Source organism: Neopelma chrysocephalum, unplaced genomic scaffold (genome assembly GCF_003984885.1).
Source record: "Neopelma chrysocephalum unplaced genomic scaffold, ASM398488v2 Primary Assembly neopelma1_226, whole genome shotgun sequence".
In the NCBI taxonomy this organism is placed as follows: domain Eukaryota; kingdom Metazoa; phylum Chordata; class Aves; order Passeriformes; family Pipridae; genus Neopelma; species Neopelma chrysocephalum.
The window spans coordinates 977131-994864 of record NW_020897888.1 but is presented as its reverse complement, the minus strand read 5'-3'; the positions used below and the strand labels follow the sequence as shown (position 1 = coordinate 994864).

At 48.5% G+C, this 17734-nt stretch overlaps 1 protein-coding gene across 11 annotated transcripts in view; it reads left to right on the top strand.

Moving 5' to 3' along the window:
- ZNF618 (zinc finger protein 618) overlaps positions 1-17734 on the top strand; it is a 167249-nt gene that overhangs the window by 127032 nt on the left and 22483 nt on the right. For 8 of the 11 annotated variants that reach the window (XM_027703336.1, XM_027703332.1, XM_027703330.1 and 5 more), the window contains 3 exons: positions 5682-5870; positions 9298-9381; positions 10448-10504. In XM_027703336.1, coding sequence (XP_027559137.1) covers positions 5682-5870; positions 9298-9381; positions 10448-10504 — 330 coding nt within the window. The remainder of the gene's footprint in view (positions 1-5681; positions 5871-9297; positions 9382-10447; positions 10505-17734) is intronic. The other 3 variants (XM_027703327.1, XM_027703337.1, XM_027703328.1) reach the window with 2 other exon arrangements.

Genomic DNA, 17734 nt, shown 5'->3' with positions numbered 1-17734 from the left:
AGTGGCTTTTTCATAAGCCTAGAACTGGGCTATGACTCTTTAAAAATACACATTTCTCTGCTGTTTCTGTCAACATATTCACTCTTTTGAAGAAGGGTGTCAGGGACTGTTTCCAGTACAAAAGTGGATTGTAGGCACAACCACTGTCCCAGTTTTAGAAATGTCTCTGAATGGAGGGGCATGGGGAGGGGTCAGAGATTTGTCTGTCCTCCCTCAGGCTCTGGCTGCTCTGTAAGGTGGGACTGATTGAACCACGTTTGCAGGTGGCTGGGCTGTTGGGATTGCTTGGAAAGATGGAGAGGGACTATTTGCCAAGGGTCTGGAGGGACAGGACAAGGAGGAATGGCTTCAAACTGCCACTGAGTAGGGTTAGATGGGATATTGAGAAGAAATCCCTCCCTGTGAGGGTGGGGAGGCCCTGGCACAGGTTGCCCAGAGAAGCTGTGGCTGCCCCATCCCTGGAAGTGTCCAAGGCCAGTTGGACGAGGCTTGGAGCAACCTGGGCTGGTGGAAGGTGTCCCCCCATGGCAGAGGAGTGGAATGAGCTGGACTTAAGGTCTTTTCCAACCCAAACCATTCTGGGATTCTCTGATGTGCTTGCAGTGCAGAGAAAACTTGGAGCGTTGGGGATGTGGACTGGCTGTAAATCCACCAGGAGTGGGATTTAGCTTTTAGTGGGATTTCCCAAATCCAGGCTTGGGAATGTGCACTCACCACATCCTTCTCTGGTACCTGCAGATAAGGCAACAGACTCCCATGTCATGTGTTGAGAGCACTAAACTCTCCACAGCTCTCCATGTCTTTTGCTTCCAGGATGAAAATCTAAAGTGATGTTGGGGCCCTGAGAGCATTAGTAGGTCCTGAAGGCCCTGAGCAGCCTCACAGGGGGCCTGTGCCCAGTGTCACGCTCCCTGTTCCAGCTCTGAGCCATCAGGCCCTGCCTGGGCTGCACTGTAGGATGTTGGTCTCCAGCTCTGTTGTAGACATGCCCATGCCTGGCTGTGGATCCCATGGGTCTGGACCCCAACCCACAGATTGACTTCCCAGCTTGATGTCAACTCTGTCCCATCATTCTGGACCTCCCTGAGGATCACTGGTGTGTGTCTGGCCCTGGGTAACCTCACTAGAGCTGATCCTGCTGCTGACCTGTGGATTGACTTCCCAACCTTACCACAGATTGTGTCATTGCCATGAACTTCCTGAAGATCTGGTCCTGTGGTTGAAGCTCTCTGTCATCTCTGGTCCTTGCTCACCTCTCTCAGGGTCTGTGGGATGGGCCCTGGCTGTTGAAGACCCTTCCCTGCCAGCCCTGGGATCACTCTTGGCTCTGCAGGGGACAGACAGACCTACCCCCACCCTGACACCTGAGATGCTCAAGGAAGTTCATCCAGCCTCTCTGCTCGATTCCTTTCCTTATTGTGAAGGACACTGGATATCATTTGAGTAGCAAAAGTGCTTGAATGCAGTGTTTCAGGAGGGCTGCCCTCATGGGTTTTCCCTTAGAGAAAGGGATCATTTTTGGTAGCATGTGGTTTCCACACAGCTCCTGTCTAACCAGGAAAAAAACAGCTCCAGATTCCATTTAGGTGGTGTGTCTTTGCTTCCTCAGTGAGGGAAGTTATGAGTTTTTCCCACTCTCTAATCCCACAGTGCCTTGGCAACAGGCTCCACCTGTTTGTGTGTATAAAGGCACACATTAAAAATTTGATAGGTTAGAGCAGAGGGGTTTTCCTGTGGAAAGACCTGTTTGCCATAGCAGAGGTGTCTGCTCAGAGTATTGAATTTCAGGCCATTGTTAAGGAATCACTTTCCATCATATTCAGTAGAGAGAGTTTTTTTTCTCCACAGGTGATGGTATAATTTCATCTGAACCATCCAAATGGTTTCTTACCCATCCTGGCAAGATCTTTCTGAACAAATGCCATACACAAATTATTAGCCAGAATTTTTGCCTGGAAAAAGTGATGTTACTGAGATAATCTGATCTCTGATGTGGTGGTGCATTGTGGCAGTGAGCGGATTTACGTGTGCCACATTTTCTCCTTGCTGCCACAGCTTGCCATTCACAGGGCTTGAAGGTCTTCCAAAAACCAGGAAAGCCAGGAGGGACCACTGTGATCTCTGGACTGCCCAGAGAAACACATTCTGTAGGATTACCTTGATTTAACTGCTCACAGATAAGTTTTAGAGAGAAACCTAATCTTGCTGTTGAGTGACAGAAAATACAGCAATCTCTTAAGGTAATTATTTTGATGCATTATTACCCTCACTAAATTGAGCCTGAAAATATCCAGCTGTAGCTTTCAGACACCAGGTCCTATTTATAACTTTGTCTGCTTGGTGAAGGAGGACTAAGTTACCAAATTTCTGGCCTTTGCAGACCCTTGCACAGCCTGCTCTCAGGTCCCCAATCTCCCAGATAAGCCAAAGGACTGACTTGTGTTTCCACTGTAAGCTCTGCTGCTCTTGTCCTTCATTTATCCTCCTGTCTTCTGCCCTGACTGTTCTCCAGTGAGTTCCCCACCCTCTGCAGGGCAGGGCCCAGCACTGGCTCCTGGAGGAGCCGAGAGCTCCCATTGTGTCCCCAGTGCCCTTGGAAGGTGCCCCAGTTCACACCCAAAGAGGACCTCTGTCATTTCAGCCCCAGCATCACCCTGGGAGCTCCTCTGCAGCCACCCTGACCGAGCACAGCAGTGAACAAGCTTCTTTCTGCTGCCAGGGTGGAGTCCCCCAGCTTTTCAGCATCACCTGGATCATGTGGATCCTTGAGCACATCGTGTGCCACTCTCAGAGCTGCAGCACGGAGCCCTCAGTGACTGGAGATCATGCAGTGAGAATCACTCTCTACATCACTCTTCTGCTCTCCCTTCTCCACCTTCCACTGGGACATGTCTCAGCTGCTTTCCAAGAAAGTTTAAAAAGCTCCAGAGCAGCAGTTATGGGATTGCTGCCCACAATGTTCTCTCCAGTCTTGCTGTGTAGCTGCAGATTTTGAGGCAGGAGGTTTTTGTGGCCATTCAGCAACTCAATATTTTTATTTTTAGAAATATCTTGGCCTTTTTGTGAGCCTGAGGCAGATGACTTTTCAAGAGCAGAGCAGAGGAGCTCCATGATGGTCTCTACCTGTGTTGCTCAGTTTTCAGAGGGAATTTGTCATCTGATGAGCATTTTTTTCCCAATGAACTATTATCATCCTCCAGACTGCTAGAACTAATATTCCTTTGTCTGTCTTGCATTGCTGGCTCAAACTCTCTCTGCCTGGTGTCAGATGGAGAAGCCTTTTCTCCGGGGTCTCAGTTTAAAGACATACTATTTGTTTAAGTTGGGAAGAAAAAGAGGAAATATTGGAGGTCATCACAGCATTGAGACTTTTGTCTTCAGGTCTCAGAGAGCAGTGTCTGGGCTGCAGAGGATGTACAATGGTGCTCTTTGTTTCTGACACTGAAGACTTGGCTGAGTGCTGTTTCCCTTGGTATGGATGGAGAATAAAGCTGCAATTGGTGGGAATGGTCCTCATGGGAAAACCAGATGACACATAAGGAGGAAATTTTCATATCTGACTACATTTTTGCTGGCAGCAACTGGAGGAGGATTATCCATGGAAATTGAAAGGAAGTATAGTGAGCAAAACAAGCCTCCTGCCTATTCAGCTGGCCAGAGAGCAAGCAGAGGAGAAGTATCCTGACCTAAACTGTGAGAAAACCTAGTGCAGGATCTCCTGCAGAACAACAGAAATGTCAGCCTAGGTCTGTGTGTCAGAGCAAATGAAACAAAATACCTGGAGTTACAAACCCCTCTGGATGTACACACCCCCACTCCCCAGTGCTGCTGAAGGGAGGATGAGAGGGATCACATTTGAGGTCTGTAATATCTTCTGGGATTTTTGAAGTAAGCATCCAGTCCCAGTCTGAGGAACTTCTCTCCTCCCCTGTTTCAGAGTCAGGCTGTTGTGCTGCCATGGCATTCCATGACAGCTGCTCCATGTGGATAAGTATTCCTCAGTTACACTGTGTAGGATGGGCAGGTGCTGGTGTTGTCCATCCGCCTTTAGGCATCCTACAGCATCACTGCAGAAATGACTGAGTGAAATTAGGCAGATTGGGCTGTGGGTTAAAAAACTGTGGGTTAAAATCTTGTTTCTTAGTGATTCTTCATGACAGATGGTTGGAGTGAGACTTGGGCTCCAGGAGCTGTATCCAAATTTCCACAGAAGAAGCCACTGGGGAATGAAGGTGTTTCTTAGATAATTTCTCCATTTTTGTAATTGGTTTTTTAATCCATGTGGCCCAGGCAAAGGGCTGTTCTCCTGAAGGTTTTTTCACATGACTTTTGGCATTGAAAATTCCTGGTGATCCTCACTGTGCATTGCAGAGACCAAAATGGAGAGGCATTCAAAGAACATATCCCAGTAATACTGAGAATTTCTCCATGTGTCACCAGTACTGATCTGGAGATGAGGACCAAAAAGCCTTTACTCACTCTGCCTCCTAATTCCATTTCATTCCCAACAGCCCCTTTTCCTTTGTATTTGGTTAAGGAGACAAGGAATGTAGCTGGAGATGGCTGGGATTTATGCAAGGCTCGAGGAACAAAGATGTAAAATTCTCTCTGCTCAGAGCTCTGAGTGTCACTTTAGAAACCTGCTCTCAAAATCCAATACCTAGAAATGGAGGCAGAGCTGTGGGTTCACCCGGCCAGGCCGTGGCAATCCAACGGTGCTCCTGGATGGAGGGGGTGATTCCTGCTGGAGGAGGAATGGGTTGGTCACATGGCAAGTAAAGGTGTGGAAGGGAGTTAACAAGCTTCAATAATCACCCTGGGGTGAGTGGGGAAAGCAGTGCTGTTCCCTGGGATCAGAGCTGTTCCCTGGGATCAGTGCTGTTCTGTGGGATCAGAGCTGTTCCCTGGGATCGGTGCTGTTCCATAGGATCAGTGCTGTTCCCCGGGATCAGTGCTGTTTTTTGATATCAGTGCTGTCCCATGGGATCAGAGCTGTTCTGTGGGATCAGTGCTGTTCTGTGGGATCAGTGCTGTTCCATAGGATCAGTGCTGTTCCCTGGGATTGGTGCTGTTCCCTGGGATCGGAACTGTTCCCTAGGTGTTCTCTGGGATCAGTGCTGTTCCCTGGGATCAGAGCTGTTACCTGGGATCGGGACTGTTCCCTAGGTGTTTCCTGGGATCAGTGCTGTTCCCTGGGATCGGTGCTGTTCCCTGGGATCGGTGCTGTTCCATAGGATCAGTGATGTTCCCTGGGATCGGTGCTGTTCCCTGGGATCGGTGCTGTTCCCTGGGGTTGGTGCTGTTCCCTGGGATCAGGGCTGTTCTGTGGGATCGGAGCTGTTCTGTGGGATCAGTGCTGTTCCCTGGGATCAGGGCTGTTCTGTGGGATCGGTGCTGTTCTGTGGGATCAGTGTTGTTCCCTGGGATCGGGGCTGTTCCCTGGGATCAGAGCTGTTCCCTGGGATCAGAGCTGTTCCCTGGGATCAGAGCTGTTCCCTGGGATCAGTGCTGTTCCCTGGGATCAGAGCTGTTCCCTGGGATCGGGGCTGTTCCCTGGATCCGCGGTGGCTGCAGTGCCCGTGCAGGGATGGCTGAGTGTGGCTGTCGCGCAGCAGCTCCGGCAGGCCCAGCTCTGGGAGCTCACTGGCTGTGCAGGCACTAGTTCTGATGTTCATATCCAGAGTTCTCTCGATCTCCACTCTTCGTGGCAGTGAAGACCCAGACGAGCCAGTCCAGCAAAAAATCTCCGGCGTCCCTAAACCGCTGTTCCGGCCTCCTGCACCGCACCCCCTCCGGGGTCCCACCCGCCTCCCAGGCCCAGATGTTCCGCACTCCGAATTCTGGATCCCCAGGAAGCAAGGCCATCACAGGTACCAATTGCCTTTCTGCCATCAACTTTCTTAACTGTTTAGTGTCCAGTCCTGCCCTGGGTTGGCTTTTGACCCTCGCTGGACTCAGTCTGCTCCATCCATGACTGTCCCAGAAAAACTACTCCCAGAAGCCCTTGAATGGATTAGATCCTTTGGCACATTATAAATAAAAATTTACCTCAGCAGTAGATCTTTATAACCTCTTCCCATTGACAAGTTGGTTCTGTTAAGCATTGTGGTAATCACAAGGTTCTAAAAGACCTTGTTTCAAATCCTGGTGTCACAAACTGAGGAGAGCTTCCTGACGAGGATTGGTGTGATGGCTTGTCAGGAATGGGGATTTTTGTTTGGTTTTCAGCACTGTTTGGCATTTAGTGTTTGTTTCCCTCAAGGTGATGTTTCCAGGGCTATGTCCATGCCTTTGGAAGTGAAATGGAGTACAGGTGTTTTCCCAGTGCTCCACTCCCCAGGAAACTCTGAGAGATAAACTGAGCTCTGGCAGAAAAGTCAATGTCACAGAACTGTTATGGAAGTGTCAGAAAGCTCAAGTTGGGATTGATCCTCCCATTGTCTGTTTCCTCCTTCCAAACAAGATCAAACCTTAAAAAAGAAAAGTATTAAAAGAAAGCAAAGTATTAAAAGAAGCAACTGAAAAATAATAGTTAATAAATAGGGTGTGAGACATAATGTGACGTGCAGGCAGCTGGGAAGCACTCTCCTAAGTCTGTGGGATTGATGGATATGTATTCCAACTGCTTACAGCAGAAGGGCTGGTCAGTCAGGTGGTGTTTAGATGCCCCTGAAATGTCTGGCAAGGGCAGATGCTGAGTACAGGGGTGGCTGTGCTGGGAGAGGATGCAATGGTGAACGGGGGGGGTTTGTTAGATACCACACACATCCACAGCTGCCAGGGCTTGCTGAGAGACCTCTCTTTTTACAGCTTGTGAATCCTGGGATTCCATATTGTTACTGCACCTCTTAGACATGGATATGATGTTTTTACTAATTTGAGGTCCATCCAGTTCAACCAAGTCAGGAGTTAAAGCTGACAAACCTTTTTCATTATTTACTTAAACTTGCAACAACTTTTTCCAGTTTCATGTCTCACAAAAGTGGAAAAACAGGGATCCCTCTTGGGCCAGAGGCCATTCATCTGAGCAGGAATTGGGAGGTGTTTTTTGTAAGAGCACTCTTTTTCTCCCACTGCTCTAATGAAAAGTGGGTCAGAACATTGGGAATAAACTCAGAGCTGTTCTCTTCCTTTCCGGGGGAAGGAATCGCCAATGCTTGAGCCTGGTAGATGGATCTTCACAAACTAATCCTAGTCTGGGGTCCCACCCCATCTGTCATTTCCATGGGGTCTTTCATGGCTGTGTATTGTACAAATGCAGTCTGAGGGCTTCTGGAATTCCTGGTACAAAGGCATTGCGTGTAACACCTACCAGGAAGAATCTCCAGAAGGGGTGCCTTCTGAGTGCTGTGGTTAGAGACATTCCACATGGGCCTGGATAACTCCACAGACAGGGAGGTACCACTCCCCTGACAGGGCTTGCACAGACCCTTGGTAGAGTGGCACTGACTTGGTCTGTACAGATCATTTTGCTTTGCACGCAGAAGGTTCAGATACAAGGAGAGAGAGAGAGCAGGTGGGAGCTGCCCTCTCCTGTGTGGGAAGGACACAGTAAGACCAGTAAGACCAAGCAGTTTTTTATTGCCAGACTTAGGGGAAAAAAAAAGGCCAGGGAATGAGGGCAAAACCACCATGCAAATTTTTTCCAAGCATTTTTGGAGACCTCCAACTCACTTCCAATTGTGACATAAGCCAGGATTTGAACCTGGGTCTCTTGAGGGGGTGGGTTGACCCAAACCATTTTGTCATGGTCTCTTTTCCCACTGTGCCATCTGATTTTAAGGCCTCTCATTTCTGTTATTTATCTGTCAAGCGGGGTGCGTAGATAATGTCTCCATTTCCTTTGCAGTCCTGTTTTGTGTGTTTCTGTTTTAATTTATTTGATTACCAGGTTTTTCTGTTCTCCTGAATTTTAGAAGGAGTCAGGAATGTAGTAGATTGAGAGTTTGAGAACCCTGCTCAGGACTTGGAAGGGTCCACTGGTGATTGGCTGGGCCAGAATCTGTGGGCTGGGACCTTCTTGCAGTTCAGGTTTTTGGTGACCTCACCAGCCCTACAGCCTGTGTGTGTGAGCCACACTGCAGCACTGGGAGCCTGCAGGAGCTGGGGCCTCTGAAGAAATCCTGGCAGCTGTTGTGACCACTCCATGGTCTGCAGAAATCCAGCCTGAAATCATGGTCTGATACCAGTTTTCAACAGTGCCCATCACTCTGAATGAAGCACAGTCTGCAAGCTGAGAGCCCAGCAGAGCTGGGCTGTGTCCACGTGTCATTGGGTGACAGTGGATTCACAATGACAGTGCAGGGAAGGGTCAGTCCAGCACAGACCACACACAGTAGTTTGGCCAGTTCACATTTTTTTTTATTTCTAGTTTATCCATTGAGTCACTACAGTAAATCCATCTGCCCAGATACTGCAAACCCTGTGAAGTGAGGTAAGACCTCACACTGTTTGTAGTGTTGGACTTGTGCTGAGGGACACCAGCTTGAGCAGGATGGAATCACTGAGCTGTGCTGTGCAGTGATGTGTCAGGACACTGTGGGCACTGCCAAGGTCAGGAGACACCTCTGCCCACGGGAAGAGGCTCCCAGCACAGTCCCTGGGAAGCTGCCCTGCGCTGTGCTGCAGTGTGTGGAGCAGGTGCCCTGCCCTGCAGGGACTGGCACCACACTCAGGGGAGCAGGGCCTGCCTGCTGGGCCCTGGGGAGACTGCAGGAGTCAGGGCACTGTTGGGAAGCACAAAGGATCAGAGGATGTTCCATAGCTTTTCCAGACATGGTGGGCAGGCTCTGAGACAGCCCTCCAGGCCTCCACTGGAATGTTTCCAGGCAGGTGCTTAAGAAGGGAATGCAGGTGACTGGGAAGCACGGGGAGAGCTGGCATCGTGCCTCTGTAGGTGACACTTTGGTGTTGTGGTGAGGTCCTCATTAGTGTGCAGACCTGGTCACCTGTGCCAGAGGCTTTAAGGGCTGCTTGTTGCCTTAAGGAAGAGTAAGATCAGGGCTGGGTTTCTTTGCAGGGGAGGAAGCCATGACCTTTCTGGTTCAGTCAGGACTGCTGTTCATGGGCTCCCTAAAAGCCAATCCAGGCCACCTCAGCCAGAAGGCGTTCAAAAAAAATGCCTGTTATGCCTTCACTGAATCTGTTCCATTTGCCTCCAAAATGAGGTATTTGGCCTTTCTGCTGTATTCAGGGTATGTGATTATGTGGCACAGGAGCATGTCATCTTGCCTTCTGTCTGCATGGTTCTGCATCCAGTGTTGACCAGTCACCATCCCTGCTTTGTTCTCCACACAGCAGAAAGTGCTTTCAGCAGAAGAGTGGAAGGCAAAGCGCAAAACAACTTTGAAGAAACCAACAGCAATTGCCAGAACTCCAGTGGTAAGTGAGTTCACCCCCTCCTGCTTCTTGCTGCCATGTTCCTCTCCAAGCAGGAATCAGCTGTGCTCAGTGATTGTTGATGTATTTGGGGCACCTTGGTTAAGCTTGCAGGCAGCCAGCCCTCCTGGGGTAGTGCGCTTTTCTCCCTCCTCCCCAGGCTCCTGGCATTCCAAGCCTGTAAAAAAGGTGATATGGGAATCCTGCTCCCAAGGACCAGGTACTTCAGCATAGATTTTTCAGCAGGGAGCAAAGATGTGGAGGAAGGATGGATGGAGATGCAGCACTGCTCATGCTGTGTCCGTGTGTCAGCGCAGTCCTGGTGAAACAAAGCCAGCAACAAGCAAGAGAAGCTGAGCTGAGCACTGAGTGATGCTCAGTGCATGTTACAATGGTGCTGAGTGTGGCAGTTTATTTACATGTCACTGTAACCAGCATCCAGCTCTTTGTGGGTTCACTGCACAGAGGTCACAGTGTACCAGATGTGGGACCAAAATACGTCTGCTAGAAGGAATGAAAATTTACTCCACTCCTGGAGATTCTTTTCATTTTAAGTCCAAGTGGTAGTAACTGAACATAACCACTGGCCTAGACAATTTTGTTTAGATACACTGTTGACAGAGTTTTCTCTACAAGACTTTTATCCTTCCTGTGTATTGCCCTGCCTTCCAGTGGGCCACTGCAGTTCTCTCGTGCTCCCTAATTAGAGCATGACAAACCAGATGAAATGTAATTTTGGCATCTTGGTGCAGAGATAAATAAGGTGACGACAGCAAAGCCTGGTCTCCCTCCATTCCCCATCCAAGAGTACCAAAATGTGGTGTTTTCACTGCCTCTGGCTGGAATGGAGCTGGTTACAGGTCTGTTGGGGGGGTTGTATCTGCCTCTGAAGCAAATAAGACACTTTCTGGAGCATGCTGAAAAGGAAAGACATGGTGTTGGAAAACGCCCTTGTGGTAGCAGAGTGGGTGATGGTGAATGGGGAAAAAAGTTGTTTGTTACTGAAATACTGCGTGTTATGTTTTGGGGAACAATCCTGTACTAATCCAAGCATTCACCACAATTACAGCTGGTCATTCGGGGACAGAAAAACCTAAAGAAAAGAGGTGTAAGCAGAACCCATCAGGTGAGCTTGTCTCTGTGTTTCAGGCCCTTGTACCCATTAGTCCTGTTCCACCTGGGGAGCTGCAGGGGCTGTTGTCAGGCAGCCCAGCCTGGCTGTCAGACACGGCTCAGAGCTCTGGAGTTCACTGACTGCCTGGTTTGCTGCCCTGAACGTGCCCCTGGGCTCTTAGCAGCTCTGCTCCTCGTGTCTTGTCTTCTGTGGGTACTAGGAGTGGTTTGAAGGGTTTCAAAGCCTTCAAGTGCACATCTTAAATGCCAATATACCATTTGAGTCCCTGACTCCTCTGGGGCCCTTTGAAAGCAGCAGTCTGAGATTGTACCTTTTTTATTCCTGTAAATTTTACCTTTTTTATTCCTGTGAAGCCCTGTACAGCCTACAGGGCAAGGGCAAAAACATCTTCCTTCCTATCAAACAGCTCATCCCTAGAGCCAAGAAAGCTGCATTGTAAAACCTTCTGGCTGCAAACCTCTTTTTAAATTTGGGAGGAGAGGAGATGAACGTGTAGCATGGGAGGGGGTCCAGGAACCACTGACAAGAAGCACACACAAGGAGTGGCTGTATTTAGTCCAAAACTTGAGTTCTGTCTGAACTATTAAATACTGACCCACTGTTGCTGTGACACATCTTACAGGCTCTCCCTGGCATCTCCTTGTACCAGCTCACATCCCACTCATCCTTCTCAATCTGTTTTTATCCAAGCTGCAACATTTAAACCACAGGAGTAAAAGCTCACAGTAAAAACCCAAACAAAGCCAGAAATTCTTACAAACAGTATAGTTTCATGGGATTTGCTGGTGTTCTTTCATTGTAAGGAGTGTTTCTGTTTGCACCACATGCAGTGTCAGTTTATTTTAGTGGCTCAGTCTAGGGCCTGGCAGGCTGCAGGGGAGTTACAAGGTGCTCACCTTACCTTTTGTTTGAGCCAGGAAACTTGAGGAACTCGAGTGAGCTGCTCAGGACTGGTTTGAGAGGAGTTGGGCTCTAATTAGAAGCAGTTCCTTTCTGCATTAAGCAGCTGACACACTCCTCAAAGCCAGGCATGGGGATGCATAAACTTCTTCCCTTTTCCCCTTCCTTTATCCTGCATCCCCTTTTTTTCCCCAACCCTGTTTTCTCTTTGACTCCATTTTTGTGCTGCTTGCTGTGTGTCCCATTCAGTGCTCTTTTCCAGCTCTTGCTCCAAGCCATTTCTCCTCTTTTATTCCTTCCCATTGTCAAGAGTCAGTCCCAATGGTTTCATTGACAGCAGCCTGGGTGAGCATGACCAGTCACTGAGAGTGTCACTGGTGACCAGAGAGGCCCTGGAAAGCTCTCAGGCATCCTGTGCTCAGGTGTCCAGGCAGGGCTCTCAGTAACTGCCTTTTGGAAGAGCTGGCGTGTCTTTGCCTCCCCATTTTCCTTCTTTCCGTGGCTGTGTTTCAGTGGGGGCACAAACACCACATGGCTCAGTGTCACGTGTGGGATGTGAACTCTGGGGTAATTCTGGCACTATTGGCCTGTCCTCCCTTGAGCCCCATCCAGCAGATCTCACCCAAGCAGGGGAGCAGCTGGGGATAACGTGGTGGGGAATGACAGAAGGATGGACACTTCTGTCCTCCTACTCCCATCTGCTGCTCGTCACCACACTGCTGCTGCTGTAAGGAACAGTCACCAGGTTTGGGAGGTAAATGTAGGTCCCAGCTGAGCAGCCCAAGCTGTGTGAGTTGGCCTTGTTAAATGCATCATTGCACTCACTCTCTGTGGATGTGAGTCGTGCGTTGCAGGCTCAGGTAAAGAGATGTCAAAGGGAGCAGCAGGAGGTTTTTAGGCCACCCAGCTGGGGACATTCTGCTCTTTCCCTGTGTCATCATCCTGACTGCAGGGCCACAGACCCCTTCATGTCTGTGAAGCAGAGCAGAGCAGGAAGGTGAGCATCTAAAACCACCTAAAACAGACTTGGATGCAGTGCTGTTGGGAGTCCTGGGGGAGAATAAGACAACTAGAATGGAAAACGTTGGATTTCAGATGTCTCTCCCCTGTGCACAACCCTAGTCCTTGTCACAGTGAATGCAGGTACCTGATATCCTTGTCTGAGTGCCCTGGCATCCTACTGCCCATAAAACAGCAGTTCTGTTTGCATGGCAAACTCTGCTTTGTGGCTGGTTTGAGCCTCCTCCAGTAGCAGGTTTGTCTCCCAGCAGGGTGGGATGGAGCCATGGAGTGGATGGAGAAGGACTCTTCAGCTGTCGTCCATGGTGTGATTGGGGAGTATCCTTTGTATTCATGGAAAAGAGTCTCCACAGCCCCTTAAACTTCTTTTTGATGAAACCTGGAAGTTTCACAGTGCTTTAAAAATAGTATCCTGCTAAAATGTTCTGGTTACTCCCTTATGCCGCCTCGAGAGCACAGGCAGCAAAGGTCCCAAGTCACATGAAGCTTCTGTTCACCCACTGCTGAACTAAGGTCCAGAAAACAGTACCATGACTTGATCCTGAAACATGGAATTATCCCATTGGGATGTAGAAGTTGTTATTCAGTGAGGTGCCATAAAACTGCTTTCAAGGAAACCCTCCCTGGTGGGGGTCATTTTGCTGAGTCTTGACACATGCTGGAGTTTTCTGGACTAAATTCTCAAGAGGCCAAACAACATTTCAAGGCCAACCTTCTGCAAAAGCCAGTGATGATCAGCCTGAGCTTGGGAAGGGGAAACCCTGGAAAGGGTCAAAGCTGAGTGTTGTGTTCCATAGTGAAGATCCCTGCTGGGCCCTGCACTGGTGCACTCTGGAACCACACAGCTCCCAGGCTTTGGGATCTCCCTGTTGTCTCATCTTCTATTTGGCTTCAGGAAACCTCAGGGGCAATGACCATCTCTACCTTTAGTGTTTACAGCCTAATCCATCTTGATCTGTTGTTTTGGACACTATGGATGACTCCATTGTCAAATAAAAGCCAAGAGGGATTAAGAAAATTGTGACAATTCAAAAGGAAAAATAAAAGCAAAAGGGAGAAAAAAAGCTCTTTAGTTTCGACACCTTAAAATACAGCCATCAAAGGGAAAATCTAATTGAAATTGTCAGTGTTTGTTGAAGTCTAAATTTGCTCAATGTTATGAATGTGAAAGAGAACAGTTAAAATTATGTAGGGAATTGGGAAATATTTTGAACTTTCGAGGTTGATTTAAGCTGTATAAATATGTCTCAATTTCATCTGCTGCATTAGGGAACTATTACTGTCAGAACTTCCAGTGCAACAAATTTTAACATTTACAGTTTTTAAAATGTCAACACTTCTCATTCCTATTTGCACAGGGAAGCTTTGCTTTCCAGCACTGTTTATTCCAGACTGGATAGAGGGTCAAGGGAAGTATCTTCTTTTTTTGAATCAGTTTCTGCTAAGCTGAGGTGAGATTGAGACCAAAAAAAAAATTGATTTCCTCCTTTTGATTTAGAGTAGAAATTCTTGGAAAAGCCTGAGAATTGCCAGTTCTCAGGATTTAAAGGACATTGAACTAAATTTTAAACATGCATTCAGTTGGATTTTCAGAAATGACAAACTTGTTGGTCTGTCATCACTCTACAACATATTCCTAATTCCCATCAGTTGCAGCATTGAACCATTTCAAGTAAAAGGATAATTAGAAATGTCTCATTCACCACTTGCCACATAAAACCAGTATGTTTAGCCTGTGTTAGGCAGGATGTAAGTAGTTCTTTCTTGCTTAGCAGCTGAGCAGAACTAACCTTTAGTTTTATGGGAAGCAGCAAAAAGACAGTGTGAATCAGCATTAAACTCATGATTAAATCTCCTGAAGCTCAGTTTGGGGGTGCTGGGAGCAGACCTGAGTCCCCCCCACAGCTCCTGGTGCAGCACCACGAGTTCAGGTCCTGCTCTTGGCCTGCAGTGCCAGGTCCCCCAGTGCCCCTGGGTGCATGGCCAGACTGAGACACTCAGCAGTGGTTCCTGCCAAATTCCTGTCCAAAAAAGCTGTTTTGCACTAGCAGTGAAGGTGGTCATGGGGCCCATGTGGGAGGAGTTGGCTTAGGAGTGTTACAAACACTGGGCTCTTCCTCCTTCCCTGCTGTGGCCATCCCTCCCCTCCTGCTTGTTCTCTGCAGTCCAGTGGTCCCACAGCCCATCTGGTGGGATTTCTGCTGGAGGACATGACTTTTAGGTCAGGATTTTTGGTGGGTAAGTGCAACTTTGGGGTTTGGCCTTGATAATTCTTGATTCTTGATCACAGTGTGATGTTAGCACAGCCTGTTTCTCTGCCTCTGGGGCACACCCAGCTGCCTCACAGGGTCTGTCAGCTGGGCCTGAGCACAAATACAACTCATATTATAGTGGTTCATCTCCTGGTAAATCTCCTTCTCATCTAGTAGCTGGTTTGTGACTAGTACAAACTTCCATGGAGTTGGGAGGTCCAAAGACCAAGTTTGAGGAGTAAGGAAATGGGAGGGAGTTGTTCTGTGAGCTCCCACAGTTGTGCAGGGCACAGGGAATGCTGATGACGGGGGAAGGGGGAACACAGTTGCACAAATACATAGAGCTGAATTTTCAAAGCAGCCTGAAAGGGCTGTGCCCAGGAGAAGGGTCACCATCTGAGTGAGAAGGAGAGTAACCCAGGGAGAGGCTTCAGTCAAGAAAGTGTTGCTTTGCTCAGTTGCAAAAGTCAGTCATTGTGTCCATTGGGCATTTGTGTGGAATGAGGTTCCCAGGAATGAACTGTTTATTTTTGGTGCCACATTCGTTTAAGCTGTTCCAGACTTCTCATGTTGAGCAGGGAGCTTGTAGACAGGAAGAAAGATATGTGGGTTAAAATAACCACTCAGCAGCCAGTCTCTGCGGGTGATATCCTGCCAATTGCTCAAGAGCCCTGGACACCAGGAGAGACATGAGGCAATACATATGAAAGCACTGAGGCAATGAGCAGTCAGCAGAACTGGGACAGCCAGGCACAGCAGCTGGATTGCAGTCTTCAAGCACAGATCCTGGGCTGGACTGGGGCTGGGCAGGACGTGGCCAAAAGAGTCACTGAGAGAGCAAAGGGCAGAAAAACGTGAACTATCAATTTTACCTGGAGAATCTCTGGAGTGAAAGATTAGCAAATCCCCAGTGCAAGGTGATTTATCATTAATCATTCAAACTTTGTGACTGTTCCCTGGATAGGTGGCTTTAGTGGAAGTGACTGTGCTGTGGCAGGGACATAACTGTGCATGGAATAAAAAATGTTCCATAATAAATATAAAGACCAGAAAAATCCCAACAGAGTTTCCTCACAATAGCATTGTATCAAGTGCCTGAAGTCCTTTTTCAGACTGACAGTGGTTTTCCTGTGTGTAGGAAGCCAAGCATAACAAGGAGACTGCGTTAGCACTTCTGGCTGGAGAGCAGCCAGAGATGATGTTCAGAATTCCTTGTGGTGTTTGAAGTGGTGAATGCCAGTGCTGTGGGCTGTGTGCCTGCTCCAGATCAAGTTCACTTCTGGGGGGACAGTAAAGTGCTGTGGTTTGCCCCTCAAATGCTTTTGTGCAGCTGGGCTGCTGAAAGAGCCCTTTAGTGCCTGGGGCCAGGGGACAGTGCAGTGCAGAGAATCCATGTGGTCACTGAGTGAGGACAGCACTTCCCAGAGCAGACACCAAGAGCACAAACAGCAAGAACGGTGCCTAGAGGAGCCTGCCCTGTGCCCTGTGCTCAGCAGGAGCAGATTAGGAACTTGTTTCAGTGAAGGTCTTGCCCAGGTACAGAGCTCCCCAGCTGCAGTGGCACTCGGTGCAGTGCAGGTGCCAGCACTGTGTGCAGTGAGCAGCAGTGTTCCATATCCAGGTGGTGCCTTCCATGCATCCCCTTCCGTAGCACTGTCTACTCATGTCTTTACCAAGCATCTTCAATACCTTCATCTTCATTCCTCACTGGCTGGCCCTGCCAGCTGGAGCCCTGTTCAGCAGCTCATGTCCTCAGCACGAGGGGTTGTGTAGCATGAGAGCTCACTGTGCTTGACCCGTGCAGGTAATGAGGCCAGTTCTCCTTCCAAGCAAACGAGGCTGAGTCTGTCAGAGAGTCCTGAGAGCTCATGGATGTGTCAGTTCACAGCTTCAGACCTGGGACCGTTCTGTAAATGCTCTGAAGTGATGACTGAATAATGTTAAATACAGTAATGATTCCTTCCTGCAGGGGTCTGACACTAAAGGACCTCACCTGAGAAGTGTAGGAAACTGGTCTGAGGTGCTGAGAACCACTGGTCCTGTTCCAGGGCACTGTGGAATGGATGTAAACAGCCCCTGGTTGCCCAAGGGCTCATTGAGCATCTAGGTTTCCATTCCTTTCAGTCACACCTTACAGAGAGGCAGCCTGCAAGGTGTGCATGGAAATGTGCATTCTCAGCCTGAAGGAACTGCACTGCTTAGGAACTTTCTGCTTTGACATCCAGAGGGGCTGGAACACCCTGGTATTCCTTGCAAGCTTCAGTTTGAGGAAGCTGCACAGTGAATCTGGGAATTTGCATCTGGAGCCCCAAAGAAAGCACTTGTAAAGGGTTTCTTGCCCCCTTGACTTTTACTCTGTGGGCCTCCCCACATGACTTTTTCCATTACTGTAGCATAGTGTGTACGTTAAAATCTCTGGATGTTTGGAAGTGGGAAGGAAAGATGCAGAATCCTGGCATGAAAAACTCAGCAAGAGGGGGAGAGAAAATTCCCAACTGGACATGTTGGATTTTGTGATAAATGGAGCCACCCATCCTGCCCCAGTTAACTCTGGAAATGCAGAATGTGGATAAGGATCAGGGAGCAGATAGAGCTGTGCAGCTTGCAGTGAGGTCTCTGCCAGTCTCAATATTTAAATCTCTCTTTTTTGCAGAAACCACAAGTCCCCTGATTTCAAATACTTTCCCGCTTTTACAAAGTAAGTGTGATGGGTGTCTGTGGGGCACAAAGGCAGGACTGCCCCCCCCCCCCAGTCCTGCTGCCCTGCCCTCTTGGCATTTTTCATCAAGAAACGGGTTTTTTATGAGTCCAGGTGTCAAAGAACAAAATGCTCTGTGGGTCTGGTTCGAGTTTAAATGCAGCAGAAATCCTTGGGGTGTTTCTGTACAGTATGGGGCTGTTAGACCACTTCTTTACAGCCATCAGGGTTTTTTGTGAAATACGCCAATAATACATGTTCTGAGAACAAGATTTGAAAATGAGCCCATATTTAAGTTACATTTACACACAGAAAAACTAGTCATCATGGCTCAACTCAATAAACACCTGT